Raw genomic sequence first — 18,257 nt, 5'->3', positions numbered from 1 at the left:
TAAGACCCTCTACATTGCCAATTTATTTTTTCATCTTAAAAATAGATTGATCAGCACTTCTTAAAACTCCAGTCTACTTTAAAATCTTTGCATGGGAAAGACCATGCTGATGCGGCATAACTACCTTATGTCTAGTTGCTGTACTCTGTAGTTTTTCCATGGTGTATGAGTAGACATAAAAATGTCTAAAACAATATAACTTTTGAAGCAGAGTATATTAGGCTATGTGCACACATTGCGGATTAGGCTTAGGAATTTCTGGTGCGGATTCTGCCTCTCCTGGCAGAAAACGCACCTGCGGTTTTTTGTGCGGTTCCGCAGCATTTTTTTGTGCGTTTTTGCTGCGGTTTTCTTGCGGATTTGCTGCGTATTTTACCCCTGCGGTTTTCTATAATGGAATGGGTACATAAACGCTGCAGATTCACAAAAAAGAAGTGACATGCTACTTCTTTTAAACCGCAGCGTTTCCGCAGCGGATTTTCCGCAAAGTGTGCACAGCATTTTTTTTTTCTCATTGATTTACATTGTACTGTAAATCAATTGCGGATCTGCAGCGTTTCTGCACTGCAAATAATGCTGCGGATCCGCAGAGAATCCGCAACGTGTGCACATACCCTTAAGAGTCCGACACAGCTGTTTCTGTTTCAGTTAACAACTGTTTTTTCAATGTACCAATAAAACTGATGATCATTATCACCTGTTTAATATAATTGGTTACACAAACATCAGACTATAGTCCTATAAAATCCATTAATTTATGCAAGTGAAAACAGAAGAATTGAAGCTGCATTGAAGGCAAAGAGTGGCCATACTGAATATTGATTGATTTAGATCTCTCTTTTGTTCTTTCACTTTCATTTTGTTAAATGAAAATGATAAACTATTAATGCTTCAATTTTTTAAAAGCATTCCTTCTTTGCAGCATCTTTCCACACCTGCCTAAATCATTAGCATTATGCTGTATGTCACTTTTTATTTAAAAAAAAAATACTGTGACGAAGCTAATCAGAATGTAAATTGTGAAATCTACAATTAGGTCCTTGTTATGGACTAAAAAGAATAAGCTCATAATAGCATGCAGACATTTTAACAGGGCCTTATTGCATGAGAATAACTCTGGCAATACAGTTAAGGGCAGAAGACAAGGAGGAGCCACAGAGAAGTTACAAGTGAAGGTTGTAATTGGCAGGAGACGGAGGAAAATTTCCACTTTCATCCCAAGTCTCAACTTCCATAAACACCTCATAGGAACACAGGGAAAGGAGCTCATCAGAAAGGAAAGAGAGATCGTGACAGAGGAAAAGAAAAAAGTATTTAGCTAAATAAAGGGGAAAGTATTTTCTTTTTACTAAGAAAAAAATTGTGTGAAGTTAAGTCGAGGGTGTAGAGAGAAGAGATTTCTTAGTGAGAAAGACACATCATTTTGTTGGACTTGCACTACTGTATGCTATTAATAAAATACAGTATAAAGCAGTGTTCAGATGTAAACTCTTCAAGATACCTGAAGAATTGACTTACTATACAAGCTTTAAGGATACTGGACTGAAGTTACAGAAATAACTTACAAGGTAAATACATTACTATATATTTCATTTTAATTGTATATTATGTTAGACCTCAGGCCATTAATTGTTCTAAAACTCAGGACTGAAAGCTTACTTATTCTTAAAATCACAAAATCACAATTTTCTTCCTAATTGTAAAATTGTAATAAGCCATAAAAATTGTTTATGATTTTAAATATTGCATATCATCATATGTTGTAAAACTATTATATTTAATAGGAAATGCTTGCTTCCATGTTCGTTCATCTACTCAAAATGCAACGTATATTTTACATTTGTCTCCCCTACTATATGCCTCCTCTTTTAACATCCATACGTATTTTGATACCACTGATCTTATAACTCATATTATACTTGCTTTCAGTATATGGCTTCCAGTAAACACTAATGTCAAGTCTTGTTACATTTTGCAAAATTGCTTTTTATGTAAGTAATGATTTTTACTTTTTCTCCGTAAGGTGACCACAATGAAGTTCCTTGCTATCATTCTTTTGGTCTCCCTCTGTGAAGTCTCATGGTCACAATATTATGAATATGATTCTCATTGGTGGATTTCTTATTTGCACAGTCAGCAGTACAGCTATGGTCCCTCTTATGATTATGATCCAGATCCCCCAAGGACATCTGTCAGTGACTGTCCGCAGGAGTGTGAGTGCCCCCCAAGTTTTCCCACTGCTTTGTATTGTGATGGACGCAATCTGAAATATTTGCCCTATGTTCCATCTCGTGTTAAATATGCCTATTTTCAGAGCAATCAGATTACTGCTATTCCAGATGGTGCCTTTGACAACGCCACAGGACTAGTGTGGCTGGCTCTGCATGGGAACCAGATTTTAAGTGATAAAGTTGGCAGAAAGATTTTCTCCAAACTTCGAGGGCTGGAAAGACTTTATATGCAAAACAATAATTTGACCCGCATTCCTAGTGGCCTGCCTCGTTCACTCCGTGAACTACACCTGTCTTCGAATCAGATAAACCGAGTTCCCGCTAATGCACTGGAAGGGTTGGAAAATCTAACTGCTCTCTACCTTCATGAAAACCAGATTCAAGAAGTGGGAAACTCACTGAAAGGTCTGAAGTCTTTGGTGCACCTGGACCTTAGCAACAATCAGCTACGTAAACTACCAGATTCCCTTCCAGATTCTCTGGTGCAGATGTATTTAGAATATAATCAAATGAGCTCCGTGCCAAATGATTATTTCAAAGCTTACCCAAAACTACAGTATGTTAGAATATCACATAATCGACTTACCAGTGATGGGTTGCCTGGAACCACATTCAATATGAGTAGCCTTGTGGAACTTGACCTCTCTTATAACCAACTGCATCGTATACCACCAGTTAACACCAACTTGCAGCACCTGTACTTACAAGGGAACCAGATTGCAGGTGAGAATAATTGTCCCTGTAAATGGATGCACTCTAACAAAGTTTAATTGTTGGCTAATGCTTTGCTTGTTTGGTAATGCCAGGGTCCATAAAATTTTAGAGCTTCAGTTAACTTAAAATGTTTCATAGTCTATGACATGAGCTATGATTCAAAATGTTTGTTCTTTATTCAAGTTCTCCATCAGATACTTGTTTCAAACTTAAAGAGGTTGTCCGACCCTGAAAGTTTCTTTTACTAATCTATGCTGTATTACAATACTTGTATATAATACCCCTATACATTTTGTTTTTTGTTTCTACCTTTTCCACCTGAATTTCACTTCATACTCTGTAGGTAGCCACGATGCCAGCCTCAGTATCCAGCACTGCCCTCTGCTCGCCCACTACACACTCATTGACTGTTAGTAATCTGCCCCAGCACCACCCTCTATCATTCCTCCCATCATTGGAAGTGACAGAGGAGCAATCCTATGTACTCAACTGTAGTGCAATAATCTACCTCACATCACATCCACATTGGTGATAGAACCGTCACATGTCCCCAACATCACCCCTGACATAGGAATACTGTGAAGTGAAAAGTCTATAGCCATGTGTGTGCAAGAGTGTAAATATATATGTATGTGTGTATATGTATAATTATGTTCTCCCACACACAAACCTCAGCTTCTGCAAAACAGCAAAATATACATCTCAGTTACTGCTGAGCATCATAATGCACACCTCAGCTGCTGCAGAACCTCAGAATACATGTCAGCTACTGCACAACCTCATAATACACTTCAGCTGCTCCAGAACCTCAAAATATACACCTCATCTACTGCAGAACCTAATATTATACACCTCAGCTTCTGCAGAACCTCATGATATACATTTCAGCTGCAACAGAACCTCATAAACATCTTAACTGTTATCATTGCTTGAAATTGATAGAATCGGTTTTATTTCCACATTGAGCCATACATAGTGATCTGGAGATAGAAGTATATAATGTATGACTCTGAGGCTTCCAATTTTCTTTTTCCACACAATAAGGAACCTGACACCTGATAGCTTCTGCACGAGATCCTGGGCAGAATGAATCAAACATTGGCACTATTATTGCAGTTGTGTATGTTTTACTCTGAAGTTACCATGTTTTAGATAAAATGTACATTTAATATTTGTCCGGCAACTACGCTGACTAGCTTGAGTCTGATCCCCTGAAGCTTCTCTCTGTTTTGCTTCCCTAGACTGACAGGTGTCCCCCTTGTGTTTGTAATTCTTCAAGTTGACATTGACATGCTGAGTCCTAAAGGTGTGTAATATGCGCTCTGTTAGGATTTCACTGTACTTGCTGACTCCAGCGTTCATCACATGATCACTCACATATAATTTGCAGACTTGTGGTCATGTGACATTGAAGTTCCTCTTGCTTCTCTCAACTGAAAATTAGAACAAAGAGAGTGGCAGTAGGAATGTCAGTCTTCATATGACCACAAGTTTGCAAATTGCATGTGAGTGATTACGTGATGACCACTCAAATCAGCAAGTAGAGTGAAATACTAACAGAGTGCATATTACACACCTTTTGGGCTCAGCATGTTAGTTACACCCTGCAGAACTACAAACATGTAAATCACACCTATCTATGAGGCCTCTTTCACACATCCGTGTTTAAAATAAGTGTGGTATCCATCTTTTTCACGGATACCACACATATCCATTTTAACCTAACTGTGTGTCCATGCAAAACACAAGGAGACAGATCTGTTTTTTTCTGGTAGCATGGATGAGGGCTAATACAAGTCTATTGGTCCATAAAACTTACGGCATCCATGTGCCCTCCGTGTGCTGTACATATTTAACATTATTTGGTATAAGGGAAGGAGTCCCTGGTCCCGGGACACCCGACAACAGAGTTATGACATTAACTCTGACCGAAACCATTTTTTTTTATCCATTATGGAATCTATCACTGCTCTGACAGGGCAACTGCAGCAGTTTAGTCTGGAGGTGGCAGAAATACGCACTGTCGTTTTGCAGTACCCTAACACATCAGGTTTGGGGACCATGGCTCCAGGCAAACTTTAGTGGAGCCCAAGATCATTTTGCCTGACAGGTTCTCTGGGGGGCATGAAAAGTTTGTTGCTTTCAGGGAGATCTTTAAATTATTCTTCAGGTTTCAGGACCCCGAAGCATGGGCATATTCGCTCCCGCCTCACTCCCAGTCGCTCCAGATGATGGAGGAATTTTTTTGGTGCTGGGTCTTATATACGACAACCCCGACCGCGTCTACCTGGAGTCCACACTATGTCAGCTTCAGCAAGGAGACCGGCCGGCGGAGGAGTATTGCTCCGAGTTTTGGAGGTGGTCCACTGACATGAAGTGAAATGACCCCGCACTCCGTAGCCTGTTCTGTGAAGGGCTAGCAGTAAGGGTGAAAGATGCCTTAACCCTGTTTGAGGCTCCAGTTTCCCATGAGGCGGCCATGTCTCTGGCTGTCCAGATGGATCGCCGTCTTTGTCAGAGACATAAAGAGACACCCCAATGTGCAGGAGGTCCGGGGCCAAGAGAAACTTGCTCTGAGTCATCTGCGGAACTCATGCACTTGGGTGGGGCCACTCATTCTGGAATGCAATCTGCTGTTTGGTGCAAAGGGGAGTATGTTTTTACTGTGGTAGAAAGAGCCATTTTGTGGGCACGTGTTCTTACCTATCTCACTGTAAACAGCCAGAGGAAAACTAAGGAGCCCGGTTGTACATACTGTATCTCCTCCATGGGTTGGACACAATTTTTTCTGCCTGCTGAGATCCATCTGGGCAAAAATAAGGTGGTTATCTCTGCCTTTCAATACAGTGGAGTGGGGTTTAACTTGAACGACTCTAGGTTCGTCCAAATTCAGGGCCTAAAACCACCTACACTGTTCAGACCCATACCCATAATCACCATCAACTCTACACCCTTGAGAAAGGGGTATTTCACTCAAGCCGTCCAGGGGTTACATCTACAGGTAAGGGCCATGCACTCAAAAGGTATTGACTGTTATATGCTAGAGGACATGTGCTCTCCTGTGGTTTTTGGACTTCCTTGGCGCACTCTGCACAACCCTGTGGTAGATTGGCAAACTCAGGAGGTGGTAAAGTGGAGTGAGTATTATCAAAAACACTGTCTATACCTAAATATCTGTTGGACTTTGGGGATGTGTTCTCTCTTACATCAGACCTTCATCAGTTACAGGACAAAGTAAGGTTATTAGATCAGGTGGACCAATAATCTTGGTTGGAGATCACTAGACCATTAAACATTCTGTGACATGAAAAAGTGGGACAAGGGTTGTCAGACCTGTGCACATATAGGGTTAAGTGCGGAGTGCCTCAGTGGCATGTGCGGACACGGTGTCCACTGCTGGACCGAAACATTTTACTTACTACTAGTGTGGACAACATTAAATTATCTGATCACTTAAGTTGAGTGCCGAGTCTCTTAATATATGTTAATGGTGTGGCAACCTACTCTGGCATCTACAAAAGCTGTGCACATGCCTATCTATTCAACTTATGACTCATGCTAATGACTCAGGAATGTTTCAACAAAACCCAGTGATTATGAGATTGTTTTTTCTTGGCACATTATAGTTTATGATAATCGTAAATTGATGTCAATATGTTTTGTGTTTATTTACAAAAAATATGAGAAATGTAAGAAAAATGTAAAAAAAATTGCAATTTTCAAACTTTAAATGACTATCTCTTTGATAGTCAATCAAGATAGTCATACCATAGAAAAACATTAATAAATAACAATTCCCTCATGTCTGCTTTACATCAGCAACCATTTGTAAAATGTTCTTCAATTTTATTAGCATTTTAGGAGGTTTAATAATGTAGCAGTATTTTTTCATTTTATCAAGGAAATTTACAAAATATATTTTCTTAAGGACCTATCCAAGTTTGAAGTGACTTTGGCGGTCCTTTATATTGTGAAACCTCCAAAAGTGATCCCATTTTAAAAACAGCACCTCCCGACGTATTGAAAACTGCTGTCAGGTAGCTTTTTTTTCCCATTCAGGTTATTTTCAGGAGTTAATGCAAGGTGACTAGTGTTGAGCGATACCTTCCGATACTCAAAGGTATCGGTATCGGATGGTATCGGCCGATATCCGAAAAATATCGGATATCGCCGATACCGATACCCGATACCAATGCAAGTCAATGGGACACAAGTATCGAAAGGTATCCTGGATGGTTCCCAGGGTCTGAAGGAGAGGAAACTCTCCTTCAGGCCATGGGATCCATATTCATGTGTAAAATAAAGAATAAAAATAAAAAATAGGGATATACTCACCCTCTGACGCGCCCTGGTAGTAACCGCTGCAACCGGCAGCCTCCGTTCCTAAGAATGAGCGAGTGAAGGACCTGCGAGACGTCGCGGCTTGTGATTGGTCGCGTGACCGCTCATGTGACCGCTCACGCAACCAATCACAAGCCGCGACGTCATCGCAGGTCCTAAACTCACGGCATTCTTTGGAACGGAGGCTGCCGGTTACATCGGTAAGGTCCAGGGGCCGCCGGAGGGGTGAGTATATCCATATTTTTTATTTTAATTCTTTATTTTTTACATGAATATGGATCCCAGGGCCTGAAGGAGAGTCTCCTCTCCTCCAGACCCAGGGAACCATACACTGGGAACTTCCGATTCCGATTTCCGATATCACAAAAATATCGGAACTCGGTATCGGAATTCCGATACAGCAAATATCGTCCGATACCCGATACTTGCGGTATCGGAATGCTCAACACTAAAGGTGACATGACTCATTTGGACTCATTTAACTTCGATTTTATCACTGATCAACCCATGTCAGCAGATAATACTGTCATTTTGGTGGTGAACAGATTCAGTAAGATGTCACATTTTATTGCACTATCCTACCTAATGCCAAGACCTTGGCGTAAAATTTATTCAGTGAGATAGTAAAATTAGATGGGATCCCTACCGATATTGTGTCTGACAGGGGGTGCAGTGTATTTTCTAATTTTCAAGGGCATTTTGCACTTTTTTGAGGATTCACCTGTCACTATCTTCTGCATGTCACCCACAGTCTAATGGGCAAACTGAACCAGTTAACCAGAATCTTGAGACTTATTTTAGGTGTTTTGTGTCTGAGAATTAGGAGGATGATTGGGTTACCTAATTATCTTTAGCTGAATTTATGGTAAATAATCGTTGTCATGAGTCTACTGGTAAGTCACAGTTTTTCAGGGCATACAGGTTTCATCTTCAGTTCATTTAATAGGAATCGTTCTTCTGGAATACCTGAATAAAAATGGTTTTAATCATCCATTACGTCTGTGTGGCAAGGGTTTATTGATAATTTGAGGACGATGGGGTCCAAATATGAATGTGGCTGATCGGAGTCGTTTGGTAAGTCCAGACCTGTGTATTGGTGAATTGGTGTGGTTGTCCTCAAGGAACATTAAATGGAAGGTTCCCTCTTGAAAATTGGATTCCAGGTTCATCGGTCATAAGATTGTGGCAGTCATCAATCCATAGCATTACACCTTGGTTTGCCACCCACTTTTAGGATCCATAATGTGTTTCATCAATTGCTACTCAAAAAATAAGTTGCGTCCTTTGTAACATCACCGCTACTGCTATCTCCAGCTATTGTGGATGGAAATTTGGAATTTCAAATTGCCAAGATCGTTGATTCTCTCTCAGTTCGTCGATCTCTTCATTATCTGGTACACTGGCAGAGAGGATGTGGGTACCAGCTGGCATCTGAAGTCTATGTGGCCAGGCTCATCCGGTCTCTTCATGTGACATACCCTGATAAACCCGTTTCGGAGGTTCAGGAGGTCCCTCGTAGAAGGGGCGTTACTGTTACGGGTTTACCAAGACAGAGAGGAGCCAGAAGACAGCAGCATCTGATTTCTCCTACTCCTGCACGGACTAGAAGCACTTCACCTTCTTATTAAACTTTGTAAATTTCTGTGGGCAATGCAGGGGTTAATCTGCTTTGTTGAGAGCTCCTAGATCTCAGTTGTGCACTGTTAGCCACTCTCATCTCCTTTATAATCTGAGCCCTGGCTGGCACTCATTGTGAGAGCAAACTTTTGCTGCATGGCTAGAGTTGTTGGTGGTCATTGGAGAAAGGCGTTTGGTGGATTTATCTGCATTTATCTGTTACTGTTGCTAGGCTTTTGAATGTGTGATAATTCCCTTCCTTCTCCTACTATGGTTTAACCCCATACTCCACTCCTCGCTGCATACCTCCATTGTTTATGTGTGTATATTGTGTATATTTGTATGTTTGGTTAGTCTTGTTGGTATATTACAGTATACTACTTTCCCCCTCTTCCCTGAGTGGGTTAAGGGTAGTGTTGAGCGATACCTTCCGATATTCGAAAGTATCGGTATCGGATTGGATCGGCCGATATTAAAAAAATATCACTTATCGCCGATTCCGATACCCGATACCAATGCAAGTCAATGGGACAAAAATATCGGAATTAAAATAAACCCTTTCTTTCCTTGTAGGTTAATTCTACATGAAGGAAAACAACTAAGAATAATGTAGGATGTATTGGGGGAGGTGAAGGAGACATTAAAGGCATATAGAGACCGTGCAGACAGCCGTGAACGGCGCTGCAAGGCCAAAAAAAGCTCCTCTATGTAATCCTATATAGGGTTTTTCCACAATCTAGCAGGAAACCGATGGAAAGCCACAAATAGGATAAATTTGAAAAAATGTGCAGCAGGCTGCACTAATTGAAAAACGGACAAAAGAATGGTATGAGGCAGTGACGCACCCTGAGCTGACTGTAACCAGCGGTGGCTGCAGACCAGACTACAGAGTGAGCTGCACTCACACAGAGACCTTGCAGACAGCCATGAACAGACGCTGCAAGGCAAAAACAAGGTTCTCACACAGCGGTTGCTAAATTAGCCTGGGTAAAGCACAATGAAGCAAATCGCTATCTCAAAACTGGCCCTCAGTCAGAACACAGCGTCCTGTCCCTAACTGAATTCACAGCAGAGTGAACCCAAAATGGCAGCGGCGACTTTTATACTGCATCATGACATCATTTCAGCAGCCAATCACAGCCATGCCAGTAGTTACATGCCTACCATGCAGAACAGGATGTGCTCACACTTCTAATGATTCCTCATTGGCTGAATTCTGGCTCTTTGAATTATGGGAACTTCCGATTCCGGTATCTGATATACTGAAAGTATCGGAACTCGGTATTGGAATTCCGATACAGCAAATATCGGCCGATACCCGATACTTGTGGTATCGGAATGCTCAACACTAGTTAAGGGTACAGACTGAAGGCTGATTCAGGAGCTAAAGCAAGGTACATGGCCCGGCATCTTCACCATCAGAAGTAACCCAGGGAACAGGATGATTTAGGACTCCACTAGCGTTAAGGACAAGGAAGGAGCCCCTGGTCCTGTGACAGCCGACAACAGAGTCATGACACTGTGAGTATATTATAAACTGTCAGCATTCTGCAACCTAGGTACATACACAAAATAAGAAAAAAGTTCAGACAAGTTTTTTACATACATAATGAAGGTATCTGTACTCACTTGGCTGCAATTGAGGTAGGCACAGGAAGCATTATTTCTGGAATATCCAAGCAAGTTTATTAAGCTGCATAAACCGCTCTGGATAGAAAAACAAATGAACAACTTTTTTAGGCACAATGTGAAAACAAACAGAAAATAAACAGTCCATAAAGCACTGTGGGTCCACCCACTCAGGTCAGTGTATTCAGCAACAGACACATAGAGGTCTCCACACCTCCAGCCACACACACTGAATGAGGCAATTGGCCTCCATTTTATTAGCCAAACCACGCCCCTGGGGTGGGGATACAATATGTGATCGGTCATTCCCACCCATCTCTTATGGCCGCTCGTAAATCCCTGCCCTAGAGCGGCCCAAACAACTCTCTCAGCACTATACATGCTGGAGCATACTTCAGAGCTCACATGACCGCAGCTAATAGCAGCTTGTCACATATCTCCCCTCATGGACTTGTCCGGCGGCCATCTTACAATAGGTTGGTTTATATGTTTATACATTGGCTCTAATGATATGGAGGACAATGGCAAATACCAAAAGAAGCAATACATACGGCAATCCCATTCCACTTGACATGCAGGTTTTGAAAAGCTAAGCACATGAAACATAAGGTTTAATGTCTGTCAAGAACAGTAATAATGTTCTGAATTGTTTCATGCTAAACTTTACACATAATATAATAGTCGCTGCAGAATAAAATGTTTCTGATTGTTTTTTTATTTTGCCTCTTTGTTGTGGAGAAACTAACAGTCAAATATTTGGCACCTAATTTAACCCCTTAACGACCACTGATATGCCTTTTAACGGCGGTAGTTAAGGGTACTTAAACCACAGCGCCGATAATTAAGGGTATAGCGCCCCCCAGAGTCTTACTTTCTCCAGGGTCTCGGCTGTCGGGGGTAGCCGAGACCCCAGAGAACATGATTCATGTCAGTTTTTACCAACCTCGGTTTTGCAATCGCCTCTATTAACCATATAGTGGCGACCGCAAAAAAAAGTCTGATGTGTCATTTAATTTCTCTCTCCTCTGATGAGAGAGAAATAGGGTCCCCAACTCCCCCCCGGTACCTCCTACTGCTCCTCGGCCCACCTGTTTCCCCCCATGGGCGCCACCATCTTCATTCAGGAAGAAAATGGCGGGCGCATGCGCAGTGCACCCGCCGAGATCTGCCGGCTGGTCCAGCAACAGTAGGAAGATTTGTCCTATTGTTTCATTTTGGTCACTGTGATAGACCCTATCACAGAGATCAAAATAAAAAAATACTAAATAACCCCCTCTTTATCACCCCCTTAGTTAGGGAGAAATAATAAAATAAAGAAAATGTATTTATTTCCGTTTTCTCATTAGGGATAGAGTTGGGCTAAAGTTAGGATTAGGTTAGGGTTGGGGCTAAAATTAAGGTTAGGGTTAGAGTTTGGATTAGGGTTATTATTAAGATTAGGATTAGGGTTAGGATTACAATCAGGGTTGAGATTAGGGTTAGGTTTGGGATTAGGTTTAGGTTTGGGATTAGGGTTATAGTTAGGGTTGGGATTAGAGTTAGGGGTGTGTTAGAATTAGGGTTGGGATTATGGTTAAGTTTGTGGTTAGGGTTATGGATAGGGTTGGGATTAGGGTTAGGGGTGTGTTGGGGTTAGGGTTGTGATTAGGGTTATGGTTAGGGTTGAGACTAGGGACAGGGGTCTGTTGGGGTTAGGGTTGTGATTGGGATTATGTTTAGGATTGGGATTAGGGTTAGGGGTGTGTTGGTGTTAGGGTTGGAGTTAGAATTGGTGGGGTTTCCACTGTTTAGGTACATCAGGGGGTCTCCAAACGTGACATGCCTCCACCAGTGATTCCAGACAATTTTGAGTTCAAAAAGTCAAATGGTGCTCCCTTCTTTCTGAGCTCTGCCGTGTGCCCAAACAGTGGTTTACCCCCACAAATGGGGCACTAGCGTACTCAGGACAAATTGTACAACAACTTTTGGGGTTCAGTTTCTCCTGTTACCCTTGGGGAAATAAAAAAAATTGAAGGCTAAAAAAATCATTTTTGTGAAAAAAAATTTTTTATTTTCACGTCTCGTTATAAACTTCTGTGAAGCACATGGGCATTCAAAGTGCCCACCACATATCTAGATAAGCTCCTTGGGGGTCTAGTTTCCAAAATGGGGTCCCTTGTGGGGGTTTCTACTGTTTATGCACATCAAGGGCTCTGCAAACGCAACATGACGCCCGCAGACCATTCCATCAAAGTCTGTATTCCAAAACATCACTACTTCCCTCCCGAGCCCGACGTGTGCCCAAACAGTGGTCCCTCACATATGGGGTATTGGCATACTGAGAATAAACTGGGCAACAACTTTTGGGGTCCAATTTATCCTGTTACCCTTGTGAAAATAAAAAAATGAGGGCTAAGAAATTTTTTTTAAGGAAAAAAAAAGATTTTTTATTTTCACAGTCCTACGTTATAAACTTATGTGAAGCACTTAGGGGTTCAAAGTGCTCATCACACATCTAGATAAGTTCCTAAAGGGGTCTAGTTTCCAAAATGGTGTCACTTGTGGGAGGTTTCCACTGATTAGGTATATCAGGGGCCAGGGCCGGCGTCAGCACCCGGTGCACCCGGGCAAGTGCTGGGGCCCTGACAAGACAGGGGGGCCCACTCACGCAGTCATACATCCATCTGGCCGCTTTAACCCTTTCTACCCTTTCAATTTGCACTGCCTAGCACAAGCATCTTCTCAGTCAGTGCAGGGCCAGGCACATAGGGGTTAAGGACACAGCCAGCATGATATTGTGGGCGGAGAGTTCTCCTGCTCTGCTCTCCTGGCTGCCTGCAGTGCTGAACTAATCAGGCACAGGCAGATTCCAGACTGGAGGAGCTGCTACCGGCACCTGAGTGAGTGCCATGCTATCGTTGTATGTTCTGACAGTCTGGGTGACCTGGGGTGGCCATGGGCTGGGCGGCTGCAGCTGACATATATATATATATATATATATATATATATATATATATAAATATACTACAGCAGCCGCCCAGCCCAGGCCCCCAGCACAGCCTGTATAGATACAGTGTATATAATATATATACAGGACTGGTGCTCGGGGCCTGGGCTGGGCGGCTGTTGAAGTATATACACCGCACAGTACCTCTCCCCTGTATATATACACCGCACAGTACCTCTCCCCTGTATATATACACCGCACAGTACCTCTCCCCTGTATATATACACTGCACAGTACCTCTCCCCTGTATATATACACCGCACAGTACCTCTCCCCTGTATATATACACCGCACAGTACCTCTCCCCTGTATATATACACTGCACAGTACCTCTCCCCTGTATATATACACTGCACAGAACCTCCCCTGTATATATACACCGCACAGTACCTCTCCCCTGTATATATACACCGCACAGTACCTCTCCCCTGTATATATACACCGCACAGTACCTCTCCCCTGTATATATACACTGCACAGTACCTCTCCCCTGTATATATACACTGCACAGTACCTCCCCTGTATATATACACTGCACAGTACCTCTCCCCTGTATATATACACCGCACAGTACCTCTCCCCTGTATATATACACTGCACAGTACCACTCCTCCTGTATATATACACTGCACAGTACCTCTCCCCTGTATATATACACCGCACAGTACCTCTCCCCTGTATATATACACTGCACAGTACCTCTCCCCTGTATATATACACCGCACAGTACCACTCCTCCTGTCCTGTATATATACACCGCACAGTACCTCTCCCCTGTATATATACACCGCACAGTACCACTCCTCCTGTCCTGTATATATACACCGCACAGTACCTCTCCCCTGTATATATACACCGCACAGTACCACTCCTCCTGTCCTGTATATATACACCGCACAGTACCTCTCCCCTGTATATATACACTGCACAGTACCTCTCCCCTGTATATATACACTGCACAGTACCTCTCCCCTGTATATATACACCGCACAGTACCACTCCTCCTGTCCTGTATATGTACACCGCACAGTACCTCTCCCCTGTATACTGTATATACACTGCACAGTACCACTCCCCTCTATATATACTCCGCACAGTACCTCTCCCCTGTATATATACACTGCACAGTACCACTCCTCCTGTCCTGTATATATACACTGCAGAATTTACAATAGCTATCACTCATGTAAGAAGTGAAATCTGGCATTGTACTATAGCCATATTTCTCTGCTGTATCTGGGCATCATGAATCGTGGTATGTGTTAAAGGGGGGGGCCACTGAGACTCTTTCACCCGGGGCCCTCAAAAACCTTGAGCCGGCCCTGTCAGGGGCTCTCCAATCTCAATTCCAGCCAATTCTGCATTGAAAAAGTCAAACTGTGCTCCTTGCCTTCCGAGCTCTGTCATGCACCCAAACCGTGGTTTACCCCCACATATGGGGTATCGGAGTACTCAGGACAAATTGCAAAACATCTTTGGTGGTCTAATTTCTCCTGTTACAATTGTGAAAATAAACATTTGAGGCGAAAATATCATTTTTGTGGAAAAATAAGAATTTTAATTTTCAAGGCTCTGCGTTATAAACTTCTGTGAAGCACTTGGGGGTTCAAAGTGCTCACCACACATCTAGATAAGTTCCTTAAGGGGTCTAGTTTCCAAAATGGTGTCACTTGTGGGGGGTTTCCAATGGATAGGCACATCAGGGGCTCTCCAAACGCGACATAGCATCTGATCTCAATTCCAGCCAATTCTGCATTGAAAAAGTCAAACGGCACTCCTTCTCTTCCAAGCTCTGCCGTGCGCCAAAACAGTGGTTTATCCCCACATATGAGGTATCGGCGTATTCAGGAGAAATTGAAAAACACATTTTTTGGTTCATTTTTCTTTTACTCTTGTGAAAATAAAAAAAATTGGTTCTGAAGTAAAATGTTTGTAATGTTTCCACATTGCTTCAGTTCCTGTAAAGCACAAAAAAGTTAATAAACTTCTTGAATGTGGTTTTGAGCACCTTAAGAGGTGTGGTTTTTAGAATGGTGTCACTTTTGGATATTTTCTGTCATGTAAACCCCTCAAAGTGACTTTAAATGTGAGATGGTCCCTAAAAAATTGGTTTTGTAAATTTTGTTATAAAAATGAGAAATCGCTGGTCAACTTTTAACCCTTATAACTTCCTACCAAAAAAAAATTGTTTTCAAAATTGTGCTGATGTAAAGTAGACATGTGGGAAATGTTATTTATTAACTATTTTTTGTGACATATCTCTTTGATTTAAGGGTATAAAAATTCAAAGTTTAAAAATTGCAAAATTTTAAAAAATTTTCGCCATATTTCAATTTTTTTCATAAATGAACGTAAGTATTATCAAAGAAATTTTACCACTAACATGAAGTACAATAGGTCAAGAAAAAATATTCTCACAATCAGCAGGATCCGTTAAAACGTTCCAGAGTTATAACCTCATAAAGTGACAGTGGTCAGAATTGTAAAAATTGGCCTGCTTATAAAGCTGCAAATTGGCTCTGTGACTAAGGGGTTAATAGAGCCAGGTGGTTGTTATTTAGTTTTCACCGGGAACATGTACTTCTGCCTCCATATGATGCTGACCAATCATAAGCAAGCAGAAAAGTGCAGCTGGACCTGTGATGATAACATGAGGGTCGTTTGTCCAGAGTCCACAAGTCCGGCCAGCCAGGGTGTGCAGCCTAAATAAGCACTGAAGATATACTATATAGTACAGAAGTTTGGAAATATTAGCTGGAGTTAGTATCTCCTCAATTCTGTGCTGTGTAAATACATGTGCTTCTCACAAAATTAGAATATCAGCAATATCATTTATTTCAGTTCTTCAATACAAAAAGTGAAACTCATATATTATATATGATCTATTTCAAGTGTTTATTTCTGCTAATGTTGATGATAATGGCTTACAGTCAATGAAAACCAAAAGTCATTATCACGGTAAATTAGAATAATTAATGAAAAACACCTGCAAAGGCTACCTAAGCATATAAAAAGGTCTCTTAGACTGTTTCAGTAGGCTTCACAATCATGGGGAAGACTGATGACTTGACAGATGTCCAGAAGGCAGTCATTGACACACTCCACAAGTACGGTAGGACACAAAACGTCATTGCTAAAGAAGCTGGATTTTCACAGATTGCTGTATCCAAGCATATTAATGGAAAGTTGAGTGAAAGGAAAAAGTGTGGTAGAAAAAGCTGCGCAAGCAATCGGGATAACTGCAGCCCAGAACGGATTGTTAAGAAAAAGGCCACTAAAAATTTTGGGGGGGATTCACAGGGAGTGGACTGCTTCTGGAGTCATTGCTTCAAAAGCTACCACACACAGATGTATCCAGGACATGGGCTACAAGTGTAGCATTCTTTGTGTCATGACCAATAGAAAACACCAGAAGTGTCTTACCTTGGCCAAGGAGAAAAAGAACTGGACTGTTGCTCAGTGGTCCAAGGTGTTATTTTCAGATGAAAGTAAATTTTGCATTTCATTTGGAAATCAAGGTCCCAGAGTCTGGAAGAAGAGCGGAGAGGCACACAATCAAAGATGCTTGAGGTCTAGTGTGAAGTTTCCACAATCAGTGATGGTTTGGGGAATCAAATCATCTGCTGGTGTAGGTCCACTGTGTTTTATCAAGACCAAAGTCAGTGAAGCCAACCACCAGGAAATTTTAGAGCACTTCATGCTTCCCTCTGCCGACAAAAGAGACGAAAATTTAGTTCTCCAGCAGGATTTGTCACCTGTCCACACTGCCAAATGTACCAATACCTGGTTTAAAAACAACAACATCACTGTGCTTGATTGGCCAGCAAACTTGTCTGACCTTAATCCAATAGAGAATCTATGGAGTATTGTCAAAAGGAAGATGAGATACACCAGACCCAACAATGCAGGCAAGCTAAAGGCTGCTATCAAAGCAACCTGGGCTTCCATAACACCTCAGCAGTGCCACAGGCTGATCGCCATGCCATGTGCCATGCCACATTGATGCAGTAATTGATGCAAAAGGAGCCAGAACCAAGTATTGAGTGCATTTACTGAACATACAGTACATTGTTGAGATATTGACTTTTGGGTTTTCATTGGCTGTAAGCCATAATCATCAACATTAACAGATATAAACACTTGAAGTAGATCACTCTATATAATATATAAGTTTCAATTTTTGTATTAAAGAGCTGAAATAAATTAATTTTTTGATGATATTCTAATTTTGAGAGAAGAACCTGTATCTTCATGGCTTACTTAGGCTGTATACTGTGGCTGTCAGGCTCTGGACTAATGTGATCCTTATGACATCATCACAGGTCCTTCTGCACTTCTATGTTGCTTCCTTCTTCTGATTGTTCAGCATTATATAGGAGGCAGAAGTAGAACTAACTAATGACATCCAATCAGACTTAATTAAAGTTTGTTCATTATATGTTTTATTTTGCTCTACACTGCAGCCACTATTAAAACATGTGTCCAGTTCAACATGAAAAATTTGGTAAAAGGTTATTGTAGCGCCCCTGAGGGTTCAGTCGCCACAGAGTTACTGCAGCTCATCCAGAGGTGTGGTATCCCAGTATCAGGTAAGAAGGGGGCACTACCCAGGACTCTAACACCAGCATCCAACACCACACCACTCCAGTCAGGGCATCTGAGCTTACCGCAAGGGAGGATGGACTTATCCCAGTCTGGAGAGGGTCAGTAGGTAGAGGGTGTGGGTTGAGAGAGTAGAG

The 18,257-nt window shown here is 41.8% G+C and overlaps 1 protein-coding gene across 1 annotated transcript in view; it reads left to right on the top strand.

Annotated features, from left to right (window-relative positions):
• Positions 1–1,229: 1,229 nt before the first annotated feature.
• The window catches only part of FMOD (fibromodulin), a 48,202-nt gene continuing 31,174 nt past the window's right edge, over positions 1,230–18,257 (top strand). The window contains exons 1-2 of the mRNA XM_077299558.1: positions 1,230–1,568; positions 2,024–2,954. Coding sequence (XP_077155673.1) covers positions 2,033–2,954 — 922 coding nt within the window. The 5' untranslated portion in view covers positions 1,230–1,568; positions 2,024–2,032. The remainder of the gene's footprint in view (positions 1,569–2,023; positions 2,955–18,257) is intronic.

This window comes from Ranitomeya variabilis, chromosome 3 (assembly GCF_051348905.1).
Source record: "Ranitomeya variabilis isolate aRanVar5 chromosome 3, aRanVar5.hap1, whole genome shotgun sequence".
NCBI classification, from domain to species: Eukaryota; Metazoa; Chordata; class Amphibia; order Anura; family Dendrobatidae; genus Ranitomeya; species Ranitomeya variabilis.
The sequence above is the reverse complement of the archived record's forward strand: the minus strand, read 5'-3'. Positions and strand labels throughout refer to the sequence as shown.